The 19543-nt window shown below is 39.4% G+C and overlaps 1 protein-coding gene across 11 annotated transcripts in view; it reads left to right on the forward strand.

Moving 5' to 3' along the window:
- The window catches only part of NXPE3 (neurexophilin and PC-esterase domain family member 3), a 45507-nt gene that overhangs the window by 9047 nt on the left and 16917 nt on the right, over positions 1–19543 (forward strand). For all 11 annotated transcript variants that reach the window (XM_047723489.1, XM_047723501.1, XM_047723496.1 and 8 more), the window contains one exon: positions 15835–16589. In XM_047723489.1, the coding sequence (XP_047579445.1) occupies positions 15835–16589 (755 nt within the window). The remainder of the gene's footprint in view (positions 1–15834; positions 16590–19543) is intronic.

The following is a 19543-nucleotide window of genomic DNA, read 5'->3' on the forward strand; positions in this document are numbered from 1 at the left end:
TTGAGTGAGGAGGCAGGAAAAGGGAGAAAGAGAGACTTGAGAGGGTAGGCCAGAGTCCCACATCATTGATGTTATCGCAGGAAGGAATGTGAGAAAATTCCCCTAGTACTCCTACTTTAGTTCTTGAGAACTTGCGGACTGGATGCCAACTAAGAGCTCTAACTATCTGCACCAAGACTAACTCAGCAATAAGGGAGAAGGGAGATAGATGGCAGTAATAAACGATTAAGACAATTCTGACATTGACAATAACAAATAGTTCTTTTGATAGAGTGCAGTAAAACACTTTCCCTGTCTAAAGAGGTCATGTTGTCCAAGTTGAGAATATTGCCATGCCTTTTGAACTGTTCAATTTATTACTGTGATGGAAATTGATAAAGAAGATTAGGGTAGGGGATGGAGAGCGGGAAGGGCTCTGAGGCTTGGCAGTCTGCCATTCCTTAATCTCCTTTCCATCCTATGCTTCTGATCCTAATGATGCTTTTCTTGTGATTAGAGTATCCAATCATTTTCTGAAAAGTACAGACTCAGTTTTAATTAAAAATATCACATAATATGAGAAGGAGGTGTATGTAGCAGTATCCAGCAAAAGTTGTAGAAGGGATCATTAGTATCTCTCTGATAAGCTCTCATTGAGCATGTCCTGTTTTTTCCCCACTTATTCATTGATATTTTAAATATATATATTTTTCTGATTATAAAGATAGTACCAGTCTGTTAGGGATTTGGCTACAAGTAAAGAAACCTGATTCTGGCTGACTTTAATATTATTAAGTGAGTAATATTAATAAATATTACTCATTTATAGTAGAGTCAGGAGGTAGTTGGGCACAGCTGAGGCTCTGTTTTTCTGTAAGTCTCTGGAGTCTCTGTAAATTCTTTGTAAGTCTCTTATCTCTACCCTCCTTCCTTTGTGTTAGCTTTTATGCATGGTATCCTCTTTCATGGTTGGATTTTAGGATGCTGTCATAGCAATAGGTGCTTGTGTCCTTGTTCATGTTCAGCTTAAGAGATAGTTTGTTCTCTTATAACTCTCTGAAGAGATTACTTGCATTTTTCCATTTGCAGCTAAAATTCAGAGAGCTGTTACTAGAACACTGGCATGGTCTGGATTTGACTGCGTGCACCCACCAGAAACTTCCAGCAACTTTTCCTGGATTTTCATAGGCTAGAATTGGCTTTAACCCACTGAGCCACCCACACACCCCGAGACTGTGTTATATTAATTTCAAATGAACAATACAGTGATTCACCAATTTTATATATTATTCATTGCTCATCCCAATATATGTACTCTTAATCTCCTTTACCTATTTTGTCCATCCCCCTACCAGCTTCTTTCTGGCAACCACCAATTTGTCCTTTATATTTAAAAGTCTGTTTTTTTGGTTTGTCTTTTTCTTTCTTTCTTTGTTTTTTTCTTGTATATCACATATGAGTGAAATCCTATGGTATTATGTCCTTGTCTAACTTCACTTAGCATTATACTCTCTAGGTCCATACATGTTGTTGCAAATGGCAAGATTTCATTCTTTTTATGGCTGAGTGATATTCCATTGTATATATATACACCACATCTTCTTTGTCCATTCTTCTGTGGATGGATACTTGGACTGCTTCCATATCTTGGCTATTGTAAATAATGCTGCAGTAAACAGAGGGGGGCATATATCTTTTTGAATTAGTGTTTTCATTTTCTTTAGGTAAGTATCCATTATGTAGTTACTAGATCATTTGGTAATTCTATTTTTTAAATTTTTAAAATCGATTTTATTTTATTTATTTGTCAAAGAGAGAAAGAGAGCACAAGCAAGCAGAGCGGCAGGCAGAGGGAGAAGCAGGCTCCCTGCTGAGCAGAGAGCCCGATGCGGGACTTGATCCCAGAACCTTGGGATCATGATCCGAGCTGAAGGCAGCCGCTTAACAGACTGAGCCATCCAGGCATTCGGTAATTCTATTTTTAGCTTTTTGAGGAAACCTCCATACTGTTTTCCACAGTGGCTGCACAAGTTTGCATTCCTACCAACAGTGCATGAGGTTCCTTTTTCTCCACAGCTTTGCCTTCTGTTGTTGTTTCTTACGTTGTTGATTTTAGCCGTTCTAACAGGTTTGAGGAGATATCTCATTGTGGTTTTGATTTGCATTTCTCTGATGATGAGAGACGTTGAGCATCTTTTCATGTGTCTCCTGGCCAGCTGGATGTCTTTGGAAAATGTCTGTTCATGTCTTCTGGCCATTTTAAATTGGATTATTTGCCTTTTTTTTTTTTTTTTTTTTGGTGTTGAGTTATATAAGTTCTTTATGTATTTTGGTATTTTGGATAGTAATTCTTTATGGATATGTCATGTGCAAATATCTTCTCCCATTGCGCAGGTTGTCTTTTGTTTTATTATTTCCTTTGCTATGAAGAATCGTTTTATTTTAATGTAGTCCTAATAATTTATCATTGCTTTTGTTTCCCTTGCCTGAGGAAATATATCTAGAAGAATGTTGCTATGGCCAATGTCAGAGAAATTACTGTCTGTGCTCTCTTCTAGGATTTTTTATGGTTTCAGGTTTCCTATTTAGGTCTTTAATCCATTTTGAGTTTGTTTTTCTGTATGGTGTAAGAACGTGATCCATTTTAATTCTTTTACATGTAACTGTCCAGTTTTCCCAACACCATTTGTTGAATAGACTGTCTTTTTCCCATTGTGCATTCTTGCCTCCTTTGTCAAAGATTAATTGACCAAATGATCGTGGGTTTATTTCTGGGCTTTTTATTCTGTTCTGTTGATCTGTGTGTCTGTTTTTGTGCTAGTACCATACTGTTCTCCTTACTACAGTTTGTAGTATATCTTGAAATCTGGGATTCTGATAGCTCCAGTTTTTTTGTTTTTTAATTTATTTATTTGACGGAGAGGGGAAAGAGAATGAGCGGGTCAGGGTGGGTGGAGAGAGAGAGAGAGAAGCAAATTCCCCACTGAGCAGGGAGCTCGATGTCACGGGTCTCCATCCCAGGACCCTAGGGTCATGACCTGAGCCAAAGGCAGATGCCTAACTGACTAAGTCACTCAGGTGTCCTGTGATACCTCCAGTCTTGTTTTTTTTCAAGATTGCTTTGGCTATTTGGAATCTTTTATGCTTCCATACAAATTTTAGGATTATTTGTTCTAGTTTTGTCAAAAATGCTATTGGTATTTTGATAAGGATTACAATAAATTTGTGGATTGCTTTGGGTAGTATGGACATTTTAACAGTATTAGTTCTCCCAGTCCATGAGCATGGGATATCTTTCCATGTGTTTATGTCATCTTTAATTTCTTTTATTGTGTTTTGTAGTTTTCCAATTACAGGTCTTTCACCTCCTTGGATAAGTTTATTCCTAAATATTTTATTGTTTTTGGTGCAATTGTAAATGGGATTGTTTTCTTAATTTCCCTTTTTGCTGCTTTATTGTTAGTATATAGAAATCCAAAGGATTTCTCTATATTGATTTTGTATCCTGAAATTGGTTGGTCTTGAATAGCTGGGATGGCTACCCAAGGAACAAGAGTAAGAGTAGGAAAGGAAGAGAGGAAAAGGGTAGGAAGGAGAAGGGGGTATGTCATGAGCATGCATGGTTTGGTCCTTAATGGTTTGTTATATCCTTACAACAACTGAAAAAGAGGAGGAGGATGGAATATTTCCTTTTTAAAAAAAATTTTTAAAGATATTACTTATTTATTTGACAGAGAGAGAGAGACAGTGAGAGAGGGAACACAAGCAGGGGAAGTGGGAGAGGGAGAAGAAACAGGCTTCCAGCCAAGCAGGGATCCAGATGCAGGGCTCGATCCCAGGACGCCGGGATCATGACGTGAGCCGAAGGCAGACACCCAATGACTGAGCCACTCAAGCACCCTGGATGGAATATTTCCCAATAGGCAATCAGTGGATAAGGGAAAATTTTCTTTTCTTTCTTTTCATTGAGATAAATGATATATAATATGTAGGTTTAAGGTTGCAGTGTGTTGATATGATATTTATATATTGCAATATGATTATCACCATAGGATTTTATAATATCAGATCTTATAACATAGTCTTTAATCCATTTTGAGTGGTATAAGAAAGGGTCTAGTCATTTGTCTGCTTATTGTCCAGTTTTTCCAACACCATTTTTTGAAGAGACTATGCTTTTGAGTACTATGCCATTGAATATTTGTGTCACCCTTATCAAATATTAGTTGATTCTAGGGGTGCCTGGCTGGCTCACTTGTTCTTGATCTTGGGGTCATGAGTTTCAGCCCCACATTGGGCATAGTAATTGCTTAAAAAAATTAGGTGATTGTGTATGTGGGGCTTTATTTTGGGGTCTTAATTCTATTCTGTATTTGTGCCAGTACCGTACTGTTTTGATTACTAGAATTTTGTAGTGTAGTTTGAAAACAAGAAGTATGATACCTTTAGTTTTGTTCTTGTTTCTTAGGATTGCTCTGGTTATTTGGGGTCTTTTACAAATTTTATTTTCCCTGTTTTTTTTTTTTATTATTAAAAATGTCATTGGAGGGGTGCCTGGGTGGCTCAGTGGGTTAAAGCCTCTGCCTTCAGCTCAGGTCATGATCTCAGGGTCCTGGGATCAAACCCCATATCAGGCTCTCTGCTCAGCAGGGAACCTGCTTCCTCCTCTCTCTCTGCCTGCCTCTCTGTCTGCTTGTGATCTTTGTCTGTCAAATAAATAAATATAATCTTTAAAAAAAATGTCATTGGAATTTTGATAGGGATTACTTTATAAATGTCTGTTAGGTCCATTTGATATAATGCATGTATGGTTCAAATCCAATATTTCCTTGTTGATTTTCTGTCTGGATGATCTGTCCATTGCTGACAGTGGAGTATTGAAGTCCCCTACTATTCTTTTATTGTCTATTTCTCCCTTTAGTTCTGTTAGTATTTAATATATATGTTAATATATTTAGGTGTTCTGTTGTTGGGTTGGTATATGTTTCCGATTGTTATATCCTCTTGATGAATTGACCTCTTTATCATTCTATAATGACCTTTTTTGTCACTTGTTACTGTTCTTGGCTTAAAGTTTATTTTGTTTCATTAATAAGCATAACCAACCTCTCTTTCTTTTGGTTTTTACTTGTTTGGGATATCTTTTGTCATCTCTTTGCTTTCAGCCTGTGTGTGTCCTTAAATCTGAAGTTACCTTTAGGCCACCTATTTTTTTGGGGGGGGGGGGTCCTTTAAAAAAAAAATCCATTCAGCTATTATTTGCCTTTTTCTTGGTGAATTCAATCCACTTACATTTAGAGTTATTTGTTGATATATTAAGGACTTAATAATGCCATCTTATTAATTGCTTTCTGATTGTTTTGTATTTTCAAAGTTTGTTTTTCCTCTGTTTATGCCTTTTATAAAGTGGTGCTTTTCTGTAGTGGTATGCTCTGTTTTTCCTTTCTTTCTCTTGTGAATCTGTTCTGTTTTTGCATTGTGGTTACCATGGGATTTATATAAAATATCTCATAGATAAAGCTGTCCCTTTTAACCCTATAACAACTTAACTTCAGTAGCATACAAAGCTCTATCTACCCTTTTACTGATGTGGGACTTGATCCCAGGGCCCTGGGATCATGACCTGAGCCGAAGGCAGATGCCCAACTGACTGAGCCACCCAGGCGTCCCTACAATTACAGTTTTCTAAATCTGACTATATGTTTCTCTTTACTCTTCTGTAGAATACTTTCATATGTTCTCATGTCACCAATTAGTTTCTTCATTCATTCAGTTTGAAGCACTCTTTTCAGCATTTTTGCAAGGCAGACTAGTGGTAATGCACTTTCTCAGCTTTTGTTTGTCTGAGACAGTCTTCATTTCTCCTTCATATTTGAAGCTAACTTTGCCAGACGCAGTATTTTTGGTTGACACTTTCTTTTAACACTTTGAATATGTCATTTCACTTTTCCTGGCACAGAGTTATGCTGAGAAACTTGCTGATAGCCAAATGGGTGTTCCTTTCAAATTACAGTCTTTTTTCTGGCTGCTTTTAGGACTCTCTGTGTTTGTATTTAAAAAAAAAAAAAAAGATTTTATTTATTTATTTGTTAGAAAGAGAGAGAGAGAGAGAGGGAGTGAGCATGAGCACAGGCAGACAGAGTGGTAGGTAGAGGCAGAGGGAGAAGCAGGCTCCCCGCTGAGCAAGGAGCCCGATGTGGGACTCGATCCCAGGACGCTGGGATCATGACCTGAGCCAAAGGCAGCCGCTTAACCAACTGAGCCACCCAGGCGTCCCATCTCTGTGTTTGTTTTTGACAATGTTATTATATTTTGTCTTGGAGAAGGTCTTTCTGCATTGAGATAATTGGGTGATCTATTAGCTTTGTGAACTTGGTCATCTAGTTGTATCCCCAGGTTTGGAAAGTTGACAGCTTTTATCTTTTTATTTTTAAATATTTATTTATTTATTTTTTTGGGAAGATTTTATTTATTTATTTGACAGACAGAGATCACAAGTAGGCAGAGAGACAGAGGAGGAAGCAGGCTGCCTGCTGAGCAGAAAGCCCGATGTGAGGCTCGATCCCAGGTCCCTGGGATCATGACCCGAGCGAAGGCAGAGGCTTTAACCCACTGAACCACCCAGGCGCCCCCCTGTCTTGTCTTTTTAAATAAACTTTCTGGCTATCTGCTCTTTCTCAAATCCTGATTATTCTAATATTTGTACATTTAATGTTATCCTGTAGATCATATAGGCATTCTGTGTTCTTTTTCATTCTCTTTTTCTTGTTCATTTCTGATCAGGTTATTTCAGAGTTTTTGTTTTCTAGCTCATTTATTATGTCTTCCATTTGATCTCCTCTACATAGAGATGCACTCTGTGGCATTTTTCATTGCATTCATTGCATTTCTGTTTGCCTCTTTTTTATGATTTCTCTCTTTGTAGATTTCTCATTTTGCTGATGTACTTGGTTGAATTGTTGAGTTTCCTTAACCAGCTATTTTGAATTCTTTATCATGTAGCTTGTTAAATTCTGTGCCTTTGAGTTAGGTTATTGGAAGATTATTGTTATCTTTAGGTGATGATGTGTTTCCTGGATTTTTCATGTTCTTTTAGGTTTGCATTGCTCTTTTTGCCTAATGTAGCAGATACTTCCTCAAATCTTTGCTAGTTACCTTCAAATGGGGTAGACTGCTGGTCCTGGTAGTATCCGGGGTTTTCTTCTCCTTATGTGGCTATGTCTTCACCACATTTTCGCTTCTTCATGTGACACAATTCTTAAGCTCTTATCTCTTTTCTGAGTCTTATAAACCACCAGGCTAGCTGTTGTTAACTTCTTTTGTTTTCTAGAAAGTGGCACTATAACTCAAGTTTCTGGTTTCTTCTTTGCTGATAGATATTAGTCTGTTTTTCTGATAGCACTCATATATCAGACTTAACACTTGCCACCTTACCTAGGAAGTGTATGCCAGGAGCTGTTGCAGAGTCAGAGGAGGTGTGAGTTTAGTACTCAGGGTGTTGGGCTGCTCATGGGCTCAGTGGGGAGATTGTCAGGTGAGGTTCTCCCTTAGGCTTATGGACCAGCTTCCTGCTAAAGTTTTGAGCACAGTCAGCAGGAACTGCATCCCTTCAATGCCCTTTGATATTCTCATTTGCCTTTTTCCTGATCTTCTCCCTCCCACCAGTTATGGAGGTCCAGTCTCAGTACTCTGGGTGCTGCCGGAGAGAAATGGGTTTCCCTCTGGCATCTCACTCAACAGGGATGGTTGGGCATTAACTCCCACTCTCCTTTTCCTGCTTGGGAAAGGGTGCTGTGAGAGTTCATCTGCACTGTGTTGTGTTGGGGAGGAACAGCACCAGCAGAATTTCTGATTACCACTCCACTGCACCACCAGGGGCATGCTGGAATCTCCTGCTCTAGGGAAAGCTGGATTTCTACCCATTCTTTTTCATTCATTGGGATCTGCAGATTTTCCCTGACTGTGGCCATAAGGGGTTGGGGCAGGTTCACTGGCTCTTCTGCAGCCTATGCTGAGTCTGTCTGCCTATTACCAGATGCACATGTGGGTGAGATGCCTCAGTCTCTTGGCATCTGGTACTGTTTCCCACAACTCCCACAAAGGCCCTTTTGTCTGTGGACAGATGCCTGATGAGTTGTTGAAAGGGGAACAGAAAAGGAATGTCTTAGGCTGTTACATGCTGATGTTAATTCTGGTAAGACAAAATTTTCAGTCATTTTTGTTCCCTCTATTGCTTTTTTTTTTTTTAAAGGATTTTATTTATTTGAGAGAGAGAGAGAGAGAGAGAGAGCGTGCGCACGACCAGGGTGGGGGCAGAGGGAGAAGCAGACTCCCTGCTAAGCAGGAAGCCCCATGCGGGGGATATTTCCTGGGATTCCAGGATCATGACCTGAGCCGAAGGCAGATGCTTAATCAACTGAGCCATTCAGGCACCCCAAAAGACTATTTTAAAAAAGATCTTTTATTTTTAAGTGATCTCTACACCTGACATGAGACTCAAACTCACAACCTTGATATCAAGAGTTGCATGCTCTATACCAGCTGAACCAGCCAGATGCCCCAAAGAATTTTTTAGAAAAGTTTTATGTTTAAAGTGAAATTTTGGGGTGCCTGAGTGGCTCAGTGGGTTAAAGCCTCTGCCTTTGGCTCAGGTCATGATCCCAGGGTCCTGGGATTGAGCCCTGCATTGGGCTCTCTGCTTGGTGGGGAGCCTGCTTCCCCCTTCTCTCTGCTGCCTCTCTACCTACTTGTGATCGCTCTCTGTCAAATAAATAAATAAATAATCTTAAAAAAAAAAAAAGCAAAAAAATTTTTTTTATTATTAAGTTTTTTAGTTTAATTCCAGTGTAGTTAACATACGGTGTTATATTAGTTTCAGGTGTACAATATAGTGACTCAACAATTCTATACATCATTACTCAGCTCATCATCATAAATGTACTCTCTTATCCCTTTCAGGTGTTTCACCCATCACCACCACCTCTCTTCTGATATGCTTTATTTTAAACAAGTACCTTCATTAAAGTTATTTTTTTCAGCAAGAACTTAAAGCATATTTCAGAAGACATGGTTATAAAAGATGTATATAAAACATTTCATCCAAGAAAAATAGGATACACATTTTCTTCAAGTACACACAGAAGAATACCCTGGTTAAATCATAAAAAGAGACATAACAAATATTAAAATTTATGGAAACTGAAATCACACCAAGTATATTTTTCAACCACAGTGGTACAAAACTAAAGATCAACAATAAAAGCTGAAAAATCTACACTATAAATATTAAATATTTAATATGTAAATATTAAGCACTATACTACTGCAATTGACCTAATAAGAAAGCAATTAGCAAAGCAAAATTTATCTCAAAACAAAAGGAAAAGACAATATTCCAAAACCTATGGGATGAAGCAAAAGCAGATGTTAGAGTGAAATTTATGCTATAAGTGTTTGTCTTAAGAAAAAAATTTGAGGGGCACCTGGGTGGCTCAGTCAGTTAAGTGTTTGACTCCGGCTTGGGTCATGATCCCAGTGTCCTGGGATTGAGCCCCATGTCAGGCTCCCTGCTCAGGGGGCAGTCTGCTTCTCCCTCTGCCCCTCACCCCAACTTGTGCACTGTGTTTCTCAAATAAATGAATTTTTTAAAAATATTTTATTTATTTATTTGGCAAACAGAGATCACAAGTAGGCAGAGAGGCAGGCAGAGAGAGAGAGAGAGAAGCAGACTCCCCGCTGAGCAGAGAGCCCAACAGAGGGCTTGATCCCAGGATCCTGAGATCGTGACCTGAGCTGAAGGCAGAGGCTTAACCCACTGAACCACCCAGGAGCCCCTCAAATAAATAAAATCTTAAACAAAAAAAAAGGGATGCCTGGGTGGCTCTGTCAGTTAAGTGTCTACCTTTGGCTCAGGTCATGATCCCAGTGTCCTGGGACCAAGCCCCATGTGGGGCTCTCTGCTCAGAGGGAGCCCCTCCCTCTGTCTGCTGCTCCCCCTGCTTGTGTGCTCTCTCTTTCTCTGTCAAATAAATAAAATCTGTAAAAAAATAAAAATAAAGAGCATAAAAATTTAAAAAAAAAGTTGAAATAAACAACTTTACACCTCAAGGAACTAGAAAAAGAAGAGACTTACCTAATATTTAGTAGAGAAGGAAACAAATCAGAAACAAATAAATAGAGACAAGAATAAATAATAACGTAATATTGAAAATAATGATGTTTAAAAATATATATATTGGCAGTGGTTTAATAACATTAAGAAGAAACAGAAGACTCAAAAACCAAAATGAGAAATGGAAGAGAAAACAATACAACAGATGCCCACAGAAACACATTGTGTGGTAACAGATTACTATAAACAATTATATACTAAAATATCAGATAACTTAGGAATAAACTCAGATAAATCCTAAAAACCCAGAAGTCACCAAGATTGAATCATGAATCTTGAATCCAAGAGATACAAAATCTTCTTAGGCCAATAATAAGAATGAGATTGAATTAGGAATCAAAAATCTCCCAGCACAGAAAAGCCCAAGACCCCATGGTTTCATTGGTGAATTCTACCAAACATTAAAATACATAATAAATGACAGTCTTTATCCAAATGTTACCAATAGGGGGCACTTGGGTGGCTCAGTCGTTAAGCGTCTGCCTTCAGCTCAGGTCATGGTCCCAGGGTCCTGGCATTGAGCCCCGCATCGGGCTCCCTGCTCGGTGGGAAGCCTGCTTCTCCCTCTTCCACTGCCCCTGCTTGTGTTCCCTCCCTCGCTGTGTCTCTCTCTGTCAAATAAATAAATGAATTCTTTTTAAAAAAAATGTTACCAGGGGAGCCTGGGTGGCTCAGTGGGTTAAAGCCTCTGCCTTCGGCTCAGGTCATGATCCCAGGGTCCTGGGATCAGCCCCGCATCGGGCTCTCTGCTCAGCAGGGAGCCTGCTTCCTCCTCTCTCTCTGCCTGCCTCTCTGTCTACTTGTGATCTCTGTCTGTCAAATAAATAAATAAAATCTTAAAAAAAAAATGTTAATAATGGAATAGAGGGAACACATTCAAAATCATTTCATGAGGCCAATATTACCCTGGTACCAAGCAAAGAAAAACAATACAAGAACCAGGGTGTTTGGGTGGCTCAGTCGGTTTAGTGACTGACTCTTGATCTCAGCTCAGGTCTCGATCTCAGGATCCTGAGTTCAGGCCTCACAGTGGGCTCAGTGCTGGGCATGGAGCCTGCTTAAAAAACAACAACAACAAACAATATGAGAACAAAAAAGTGTACTTTTTCCAATAAAGGATTGCTACTCGAACTGAATTTTCTATTGATATCTATTTGCATCTACCTCCACCCCCTTATTCTCAATCTGCAGGTGTCTTTAGGTCTAAAATGAGTCTTTCGTAGGCTTAAAGCAAAATTGACAGGAAATGTTTTGTGCTGATCTCAGCCTCTTAATTACCACTGTTGTTGCTGGACTGGCTCTTGTGGCTCTTACTATGACTGCAAGCAGGAAACTTTGAAAAACAACAAGTTTTATTATTCATAGGTTCTGGAGGGTATACAGCACACCTGGGGCAACACAGTGAGGTCATGGGTAGAGAAAGAGATAAAGAGTGTGGACCTGGGGTTCTGCTGTTTTGGGGGGAATCTAAGGACAGGGGCCTGGGGTTTCACAGGTTCACTCTCTTGGTGAATTTAAAACATAAAAGTGGAATTTAGAACACAGAAAATGGTCACTTATCTAAATCTACCAAGATCTCTAAAGCAAAGGAGCCTGTTGGGGGAGGTGGTGACCTGGCTCTTTATCTAGTCTTATGGCTGGCATTGTGTTTTTCTGTGATAGGGGTCTTAGAAGTGGATACCTCTTTGAAGTGCATGCCTTGGCAATCAAAATTGAGGTCAAATTTCAGGCACTTGGATTACCAAAAAAAAAAAAAAAAAAAGCCCAACAAAAACAAAATTAACTACCAGGGCTTACACTATAGTAGGAAGATTACAGAAATTTCCCATATGCTCTTGGCCCCTTTACATCTTAGCCTCTCCCATCATTATCATTATTCACCAGAATGGTACATTTTCTTTTTTAAAGATTTTATTTATCTGACAGGGAGAGAAAGCAAGTGAGCACAACTAGGGGAAGCAGTGGGCACTGGTAGAGGGAGAAGCCGGTTTCCTGCTGAGCAAGACCACGGGATCATGACCTGAGCCCAAGGCAGGTGCTTAACGACTGAGCCAAGAGGCGCCCCTGGAATGGTACATTTTTTTAACCAAGGAAAAACCTACCTTGACCTACCATAATCATCCAAGGGCCATAGTGCACCGCCCTAGGGTTCTCTGTTGGTATTGTATATTCTATAGGTTTAGACAAATATATAATGACATCTGTCATTATAGTAATGACAGATGTCATTATACATATAGTAATTCATTATAATTATATAATTATACATATAGTAATTCATTATAGTAATCATACAGAGTATTTTTTCTCCTTAAAAATTCTCTCTGCTTTGTCTGGCATTTCCTTTTTCCTTTTTTTTTTTTTGGTAGGGTTTTTAAATTTTACTTTATTATATTTATTTATTTATTTATTTATTTTTAAAAGATTTTATTTATTTACTTGACAGAGAGATCACAAGCAGGCAGAGAGAGAGGAGGAAGCAGGCTCCCCGAGAGAGCAGAGAGCCCGATGTGGGGCTCGATCCGAGGACTCTGAGATCATGACCTGAGCCGAAGGCAGCGGCCCAACCCACTGAGCCCACCCAGGCGCCCCACTTTATTATATTTAAATTCAAGTAATTAGCGTACCGTGTATTATTAGTTTCAGAGGCAGAGTTCAGTGATTCATCAGTTGCATTTAACACCCAGTGCTCATTACATCAACTGCCCTCCTTAATGCCCATCACCCAGTTACACCAAACCCCTACCTACCTCCTCTCCAGCAGCCCTCAGTTTGTTTCCTTAAGAGTCTCTCATGGTTTGTCTCCCTCTCTGATTTCATCTTTATTTTCCCCTCCTTTCTCTTTGATCCTCTGTTTTGTTTCTTAAATTATACATATGAGTGAAATCATATAATTGTCTTTCTCTGATTAACTTATTTCACCTAGCATAATACCCTTTAGTTCTATCCACATTGTTGCAAATTTTAAGATTTCATTTTTTATGGTTGAGTAATATTCCATTATACATACATATCACATCTTCCTTATCTGTTCATCTGTTGATGGGCATTTCTATAGATTGGCTTTTGTGGACATTGTTACTATAAATATTGGGGTGCAGATGCCTCTTTGGATCACTGTAGGCGTTGGATAAATACATATTAGTGCAATTGCTGGCTTATAAGGTGTCTCTATTTTCATCTTTTTGAGGAATATCCATACGGTTTTCCAGAGTGGCTGCACCAGCTTGCATTCCCAACAGTGTAGGAGGGTTTCCCTTTCTCCACATCCTGCCAATGTCTGTTGTTTCCTGACTGGTTCATTTTAGCCATTCTGGCTGGTGTGAGGTGGTATCTCACAGTGTTTTTGATTCATATTTCCCTAATGCCTAGTGATGTTGAGCACTTTTTCATGTGTCTGTTGGCCATTTGGATGTCTTCTTTGGAGAAGTGACTGTACATGTCTTCTGCCCACTTCTTGATTGTATTGTTTGTTCTTTGGTGTTGAGTTTGGTAGGTTTTTTATATAGATTCTAGATACTAGTTCTTTATCTGAAGATGTGCACATATCTTCTCTCATTCGGTAGGTTGTCTTATGGATTTGTCGACTGTTTCCTTTGCTGTGCAACAAAGCTTTTTATCTTGATGAAGTCCTGATAGTTCATGTTTGCTTTTGTTTTCCTTGCCTCCAGAGACATATCTAGCAAGAAGCTGCGGTGGCTGAGGTCAAAGAGGTTGCTGCTTGTGATCTCCTCTAGGATTTTTTTTTTTTAAAGATTTTATTTATTTATTTGACAGAGAGAAATCACAAGTAGGCAGAGAGGCAGGCAGAGAGAGAGGAGGAAGCAGGCTCCCTGCTGAGCAGAAAGCCCGATGTGGGGCCCGAACCCAGGACCTGGGATCATGACCTGAGCCGAAGGCAGCGGCTTAACCCACTGAGCCACCCAGGCGCCCCTCCTCTAGGATTTTGATGGATTCCTGTCTTACATTTAGATCTTTCATCCATTTTGAGGTTATTTTAGTATATGGCGTAAGAGAATGGTCCAGTTTTGTTCTTCTACATGTAGCTGTCCAGTTTTCCCAACACCATCTGTTGAAGATACCATCTTTGTAAAAAAATTTTTTTAAAGGTTTATTTATTTGACAGAGAGAGAGAGCATGAGAGAGCACAGCAGAGGGAGCAGCAGAAAGAGAGAGAGAAGCCGACTCCCTGCTGAGCAGGGAGCCTGATGTGGGGCTTGATCCCAGGACCCTGGGACCATGACCTGAGCTGAAAGCCTATGCTTAACTGACTGAACCACCCAGGTTCCCCAAGACCATCTTTTTTCCATTGGCTATTCTTTTCTGCTTTGTTGAAATTAGTTGAGCATAGAGTTGAGAGTCCATTTTTGGATTCTTTGTTCTTGGCATTTCTTTTTCATTCTTTCTCGGAATTTCCACCTTCTTGCAGTGCCCGTCTGTTCTTTCATGTTGTCTGCTTTTTCCCTTTGAGGTCTTAACATATAAATCATAGCTGTTTTAAATTACTGGGCTCATTATTCCTACAACCCTGTCATATCTGAGTCTGCTTCTGATTTTTTTTAAATGATTTTATTTATTTGTTTGACAGAGATCGCAAGTAAGCAGAGAGGCAGGCAGTGGGGTTGGAGGGGGAAGCATGCTCCCTGCTAAGCAGAAAGCCCGATTCGGAGCCCAGTTCCAGGACCCTGAGATTATGACCTGAGCCAAAGGCAGAGGCTTAACCCACTGAGCAACCCAGGTGCCCCTGGTTCTGATGTTTGATTTGTGTTTTCAAGCTATGTTTTTTGTCTTTTAGTATGTCTTACAGTTTTTTGTTGAAAGCTGAATGTGATGTACTGAGTAAAAGGAGCTCTGATAAATAAGCTTTTAGTTGTGAGATGGTGAGGTGTGGGGGAAGTGAAGTGTTTTATAGTCCTATGAGTAAGTCTCAGTCCTTTGGTGAGCCTTTGCTACTGGGCTATGAATTTCAGAAGTGCTTCTCAGGGGTGCCTGGGTGCTCAGTCATTAAATGTCTGCTTTCAGCTCAGGTCATGATCCCAGGGTTCTGGGATCAAGCCCTGAATTGGGGGGGGGTCCCTGATCAGCGGGAAGCCTGCTTCTCCCTCTTCCAATCCCCTCGCTTGTGTTCCCTCTCTTGCTCTGTCTCTGTCAAATAAATAACTAAAATCTTAGGAAAAAAAAAAGTTCTTCTCAGTCTTCACTTATACACCTCAAGTTGGATAGATGGTTAGAATGGGCTGGACCTGGGTATGTCCTTACCCCAGTTTGGTTAGGTGCTGATGAAACCCCAAGAGATTAGGCTTTGGTAAAATAGTTTCTCTTAAGGGCAGACCTTGTCAAGAACAGAATGCTCTGTTGTATTTCCAAATGATTCCTTTTCTTCTTCTGCTGGAACCATGAGGGTTTTTTTCCCCACTTATATTGACTCTGGGAACCTGATCAAGCTCCTGGAGGTAAAATTCATAGAAGTGTGGAGATCTCCCTATGACTTTATTCCTCATCTTGATTTCACTGTGTTACAAGAAGGTAGCTCTGTAAAAGTAGTGAACTCTGATTTTTGAAGCAATGTCATCCCAAGTAGTTTTATTAAAGTTAAACTGAAGCAGAGGTGCATTTGGTTGATATAAGGAAATTTATTATAGCTGTCTGTGGTTTCTGTTTTTGTGTTTTTTTTTTCTCTTCAGTACTTGGACCATGAGACTGTTTCAGCCACATTCATCGACAGTAGTGGACAGTTTGTTTCCTCCCAGGTGACAGGAGTTAACCGGAATCCTTACTGTGGCTATGAGCATCAGACTCTGTCTAGCCGGGAGCGCATGGAGGAGGACTCCTTGCTGGCTGCCCTACAATGGCAGGTGCCTGATATGGGTCCGGTCCCCTTTCTGAAGAGCACTGACCCTTCTTCCAGCTACTTTGTTATCTTGAACTCTGCAGCCTTCTTCAAGGTGGGAAGCCAGCTAGAAGTGCTGGTTCACGTACAGGATTTTCAAAGAAAACCCAAGAAATATGGTGGAGATTACCTGCAGGCCAGAATCCACTCGCCTAAGCTGCAGGCAGGGGCTGTGGGCAGAGTGGTAGACTACCAGAATGGGTTTTACAAAGTCTTTTTCACTTTGCTCTGGCCGGGCAAGGTTAAAGTGTCCATATCTCTCGTCCATCCCACTGAAGGGATCAGAGTTCTACAGCACCTACAGGAAGAGAAACCACACAGGGTCTATTTCAAGAGTCTCTTCCGTTCAGGAAGAATTTCTGAAACCACGGAGTGCAATGTGTGTCTTCCTGGGAATCTGCCCCTGTGTAACTTTACAGATCTCTATACTGGAGAACCCTGGTTCTGCTTCAAACCAAAGAAGCTCCCATGCAGTAGTAGAATTAACCATTTCAAAGGTGGATACCTGAAGGGCCTTCTAACTGCTACAGAGAATGCTTTCTTCCAGAGGTACGTGCTTCTTGTTCTAGGGGCTAATTTAAGGGTCCTTTCCCACTGTTTTTGTCTCAGTTAGGAGACTTTCTTGTTTTGGTTATTTCCTTCATATATTTCTCTGAACTTGGCCCAGTTTGGGAGAGGTAGTGAATAAGAAAATAAATATTTGTATTTTGTGAATAGTTTTTATTTATTTATTTTTAATTTATTTAGGTTCTTTTTATTTTTTTTGATTTTTTAATTTGTGTGTGTGTGTGTGTGTGTTTTAAGTCATAGGTGTGCAACTTTACTTCATTAGTTAAACCCCTTATGATAAATAACAGAATTAAGTCAGAACTAAATATATATATATATATATATATATATATATATATATATATGCATATTTACTTCAAAGAAAAATGGAAAAAGGAAGATCTCAAAACCAAAGTGTATTGCCCTGTTGAGAATATCTAATGTACATCAAAGAATTGGAAAACAGGCATTTTTACTAAAGCACAATGTCACTAGGACGTATGGATTGTAATTATAAAACCAAGTTTGGAAACACAGAGGGGCCACTGGCAGGGACACAGAACAACGAGCAGGTGCTGTGGGAGTAATAGGTTCTTTTTATTTTTAAGTAATCTTTGCACCCAATGTGGGGCTTGAACCCCTGAGATCAAGTTGCATGCTCCATTGACTCACTGACTAAGCCAGCCAGGTGCCTCCTTGTGAATAATTTTTAAAAAGTGAAACTAAGAGCTCATTCCAGTTCAAATTAAAGCCTTTTTACCCTTGAGTTTTTGGTTTTTTACCCTCATATCTATGTTTTACTTCAGAACTACACAGCATATCTAGAGCTGTGTAAGAAAAATAACTTATTCACAGAACAAATAAAAAAAATCATCCAAGAACTGGAGGACTTGTAGTCAGGCCAATGGTTTAGCTTCATGTCTAATAAAATAAAAAAAGTTTAATTGGCATATTATCAGTTGTTAAAATCACATAAACATGTATTGATAGAAAAAAGACTATGGGGGTGCCTGGGTGGCTCAGTTGTTAAATAAACATCTGCCTTTGGCTCAGGTCATGATCCTGGGGTCCTGGGATCGAGCCCCGCATTGGGCTCCCTGCTCCACAGGAAGCCTGCTTCTCCCTCTCCCACTCCCCCTGCTTGTGTTCCCTTTCTCACTGTGTATCTCTCTATCAAAAAAATAAATAAAATCTTAAAAAAAAAAGAAAACAGACTGAATATGATAACATTGCTGGGTTGATTTAATGATAAGAATGGGAAGCTAGGAGTATCATAGCAAACTCTATTTTTAAAATTAATAGTTGTTGAAATTTTTGTTTTACTGTGTACAAATTTGTTTTTGAACAAAAGTATAAAACTTTTTCAGTATAATGATCAATATATGGAATAGTGTGCAGAATAGAATGTATGTGGGATCAGTTCAAATGAAGATGTTTTCTTCAACATCCCATGTAGTTCTGAAGTAAAATAGCATGCCTAAGGAAAAAAAGTAAGAAAGCATATGGCCAAAATGTCCCATTATTTGAAAGAATGTAAAAATGTCTTTTATTTTTTAATGAAATACATAATTTAAAAATATTCCCTGGCAGAGGGGTAGTTTTGTTGAATACATCTAGGCAGCCCTAAAAATTTTTTTGTTTTATGTCCTCTCTTTCCTCAGTGGGGGAGAAGTGCCTCCCATATGGTATATAAGTCTATAGGAGCTTCTATAATAAAGGCCTTTGATTTTTCACTTCTGGAGTCAGCTTTTAGTCTGACCAGTTTTTGTTTTTGTTTTTGTTTTTAAAGGTTTTATTTTTTTATTTGACAGACAGAGATCACAAGTAGGCAGAGAGGCAGGCAGAGAGAGGGAAGCAGGCTCCCCTCTGAGCAGAGCCATCATGACCTGAGTCTTGGAAGGCAGAGGCTTAACCCACTGAGCCACTCAGGTGCCCTGGTCTGACCAGTTTTAAATACGTTATTTGGGGGACCCATGCCATGCTGTTAGAAGGCCAGCAGAGGGAGCACTACTCAATGTATTTCCTGCTACTTCAGTGTAGAGAAAAACTCTGCACACAAGGACTTTAGCTTTAGTTTATCTTGGGTTTGATCTCAGACAAACTCTTTATCAGTGACGGTCAACAGATTATTTCAGTTCTGTGTACTTTTTGCCAGTGTGTGAACACTGCTCAGTTACTCCCCTTTTAGAGTTGTGTTGTCAGCCCACTTAGTGGCTTAGCAAAACAGAGGAAGTATAGCTTGTAATTTATTGAAATTCCATGTGGAAAAAGTGGGAAAAAGGCTAGAGAATTTGTAAAATTTGAGAATATTCCTGACACCAAATCCTACCATTAAAAACCAGAAAACACCTATGAGTCATGAAGGATGAAATAATGTATGTCCCTGTCCTTACTTGCATATCCTGGATAAGTCTAGCTGATGGCTTTTTGTGGGAGAATCACTTTGTAGTAGAATCATTAGGAATTTCTAGTTCCTGGAAGTTTGCTGGGAAAATAGTGTTGAGGTGGCATTTTTGAAAACTAAACATTTGATAGTACTGATGCTGATTTTATTTTTGCCTTGTTTTCTCTGTTTTGTACCAGCTAACTGAGGAGAAAAAGCAAAAGATTGAAATTGATCTTTTGAGGTGTCCTTGGGTGTACTGTTTTGAGTGCATGGCCTGAATATGTTAGACTGATAACCATTTTTACCTTTTTCGCTTGGTGGCTTACAACATTGCTTAATTCAGAAAGGATTAAGAAGCTTAGCCTTGGTCTTTGGTTCCCTAAATTACAACTGGACAATTAAAGTGCTCTCATCTTTGGTTCTTCACTCCTGAGGGAAAAAAGTGTTGGTTTTAGAAAGAACAACAGTACTTAGCTTAAATGATCTTATTAGTATAAAGGAAGGCCTTTTGAAAGAATGAGCTTCTCATGTGAAAAGCTTCCCATCTATTTCCAGCATAATTTAATCT

The sequence above is a fragment of the Lutra lutra genome, chromosome 1 (assembly GCF_902655055.1).
Source record: "Lutra lutra chromosome 1, mLutLut1.2, whole genome shotgun sequence".
NCBI classification, from domain to species: domain Eukaryota; kingdom Metazoa; phylum Chordata; class Mammalia; order Carnivora; family Mustelidae; genus Lutra; species Lutra lutra.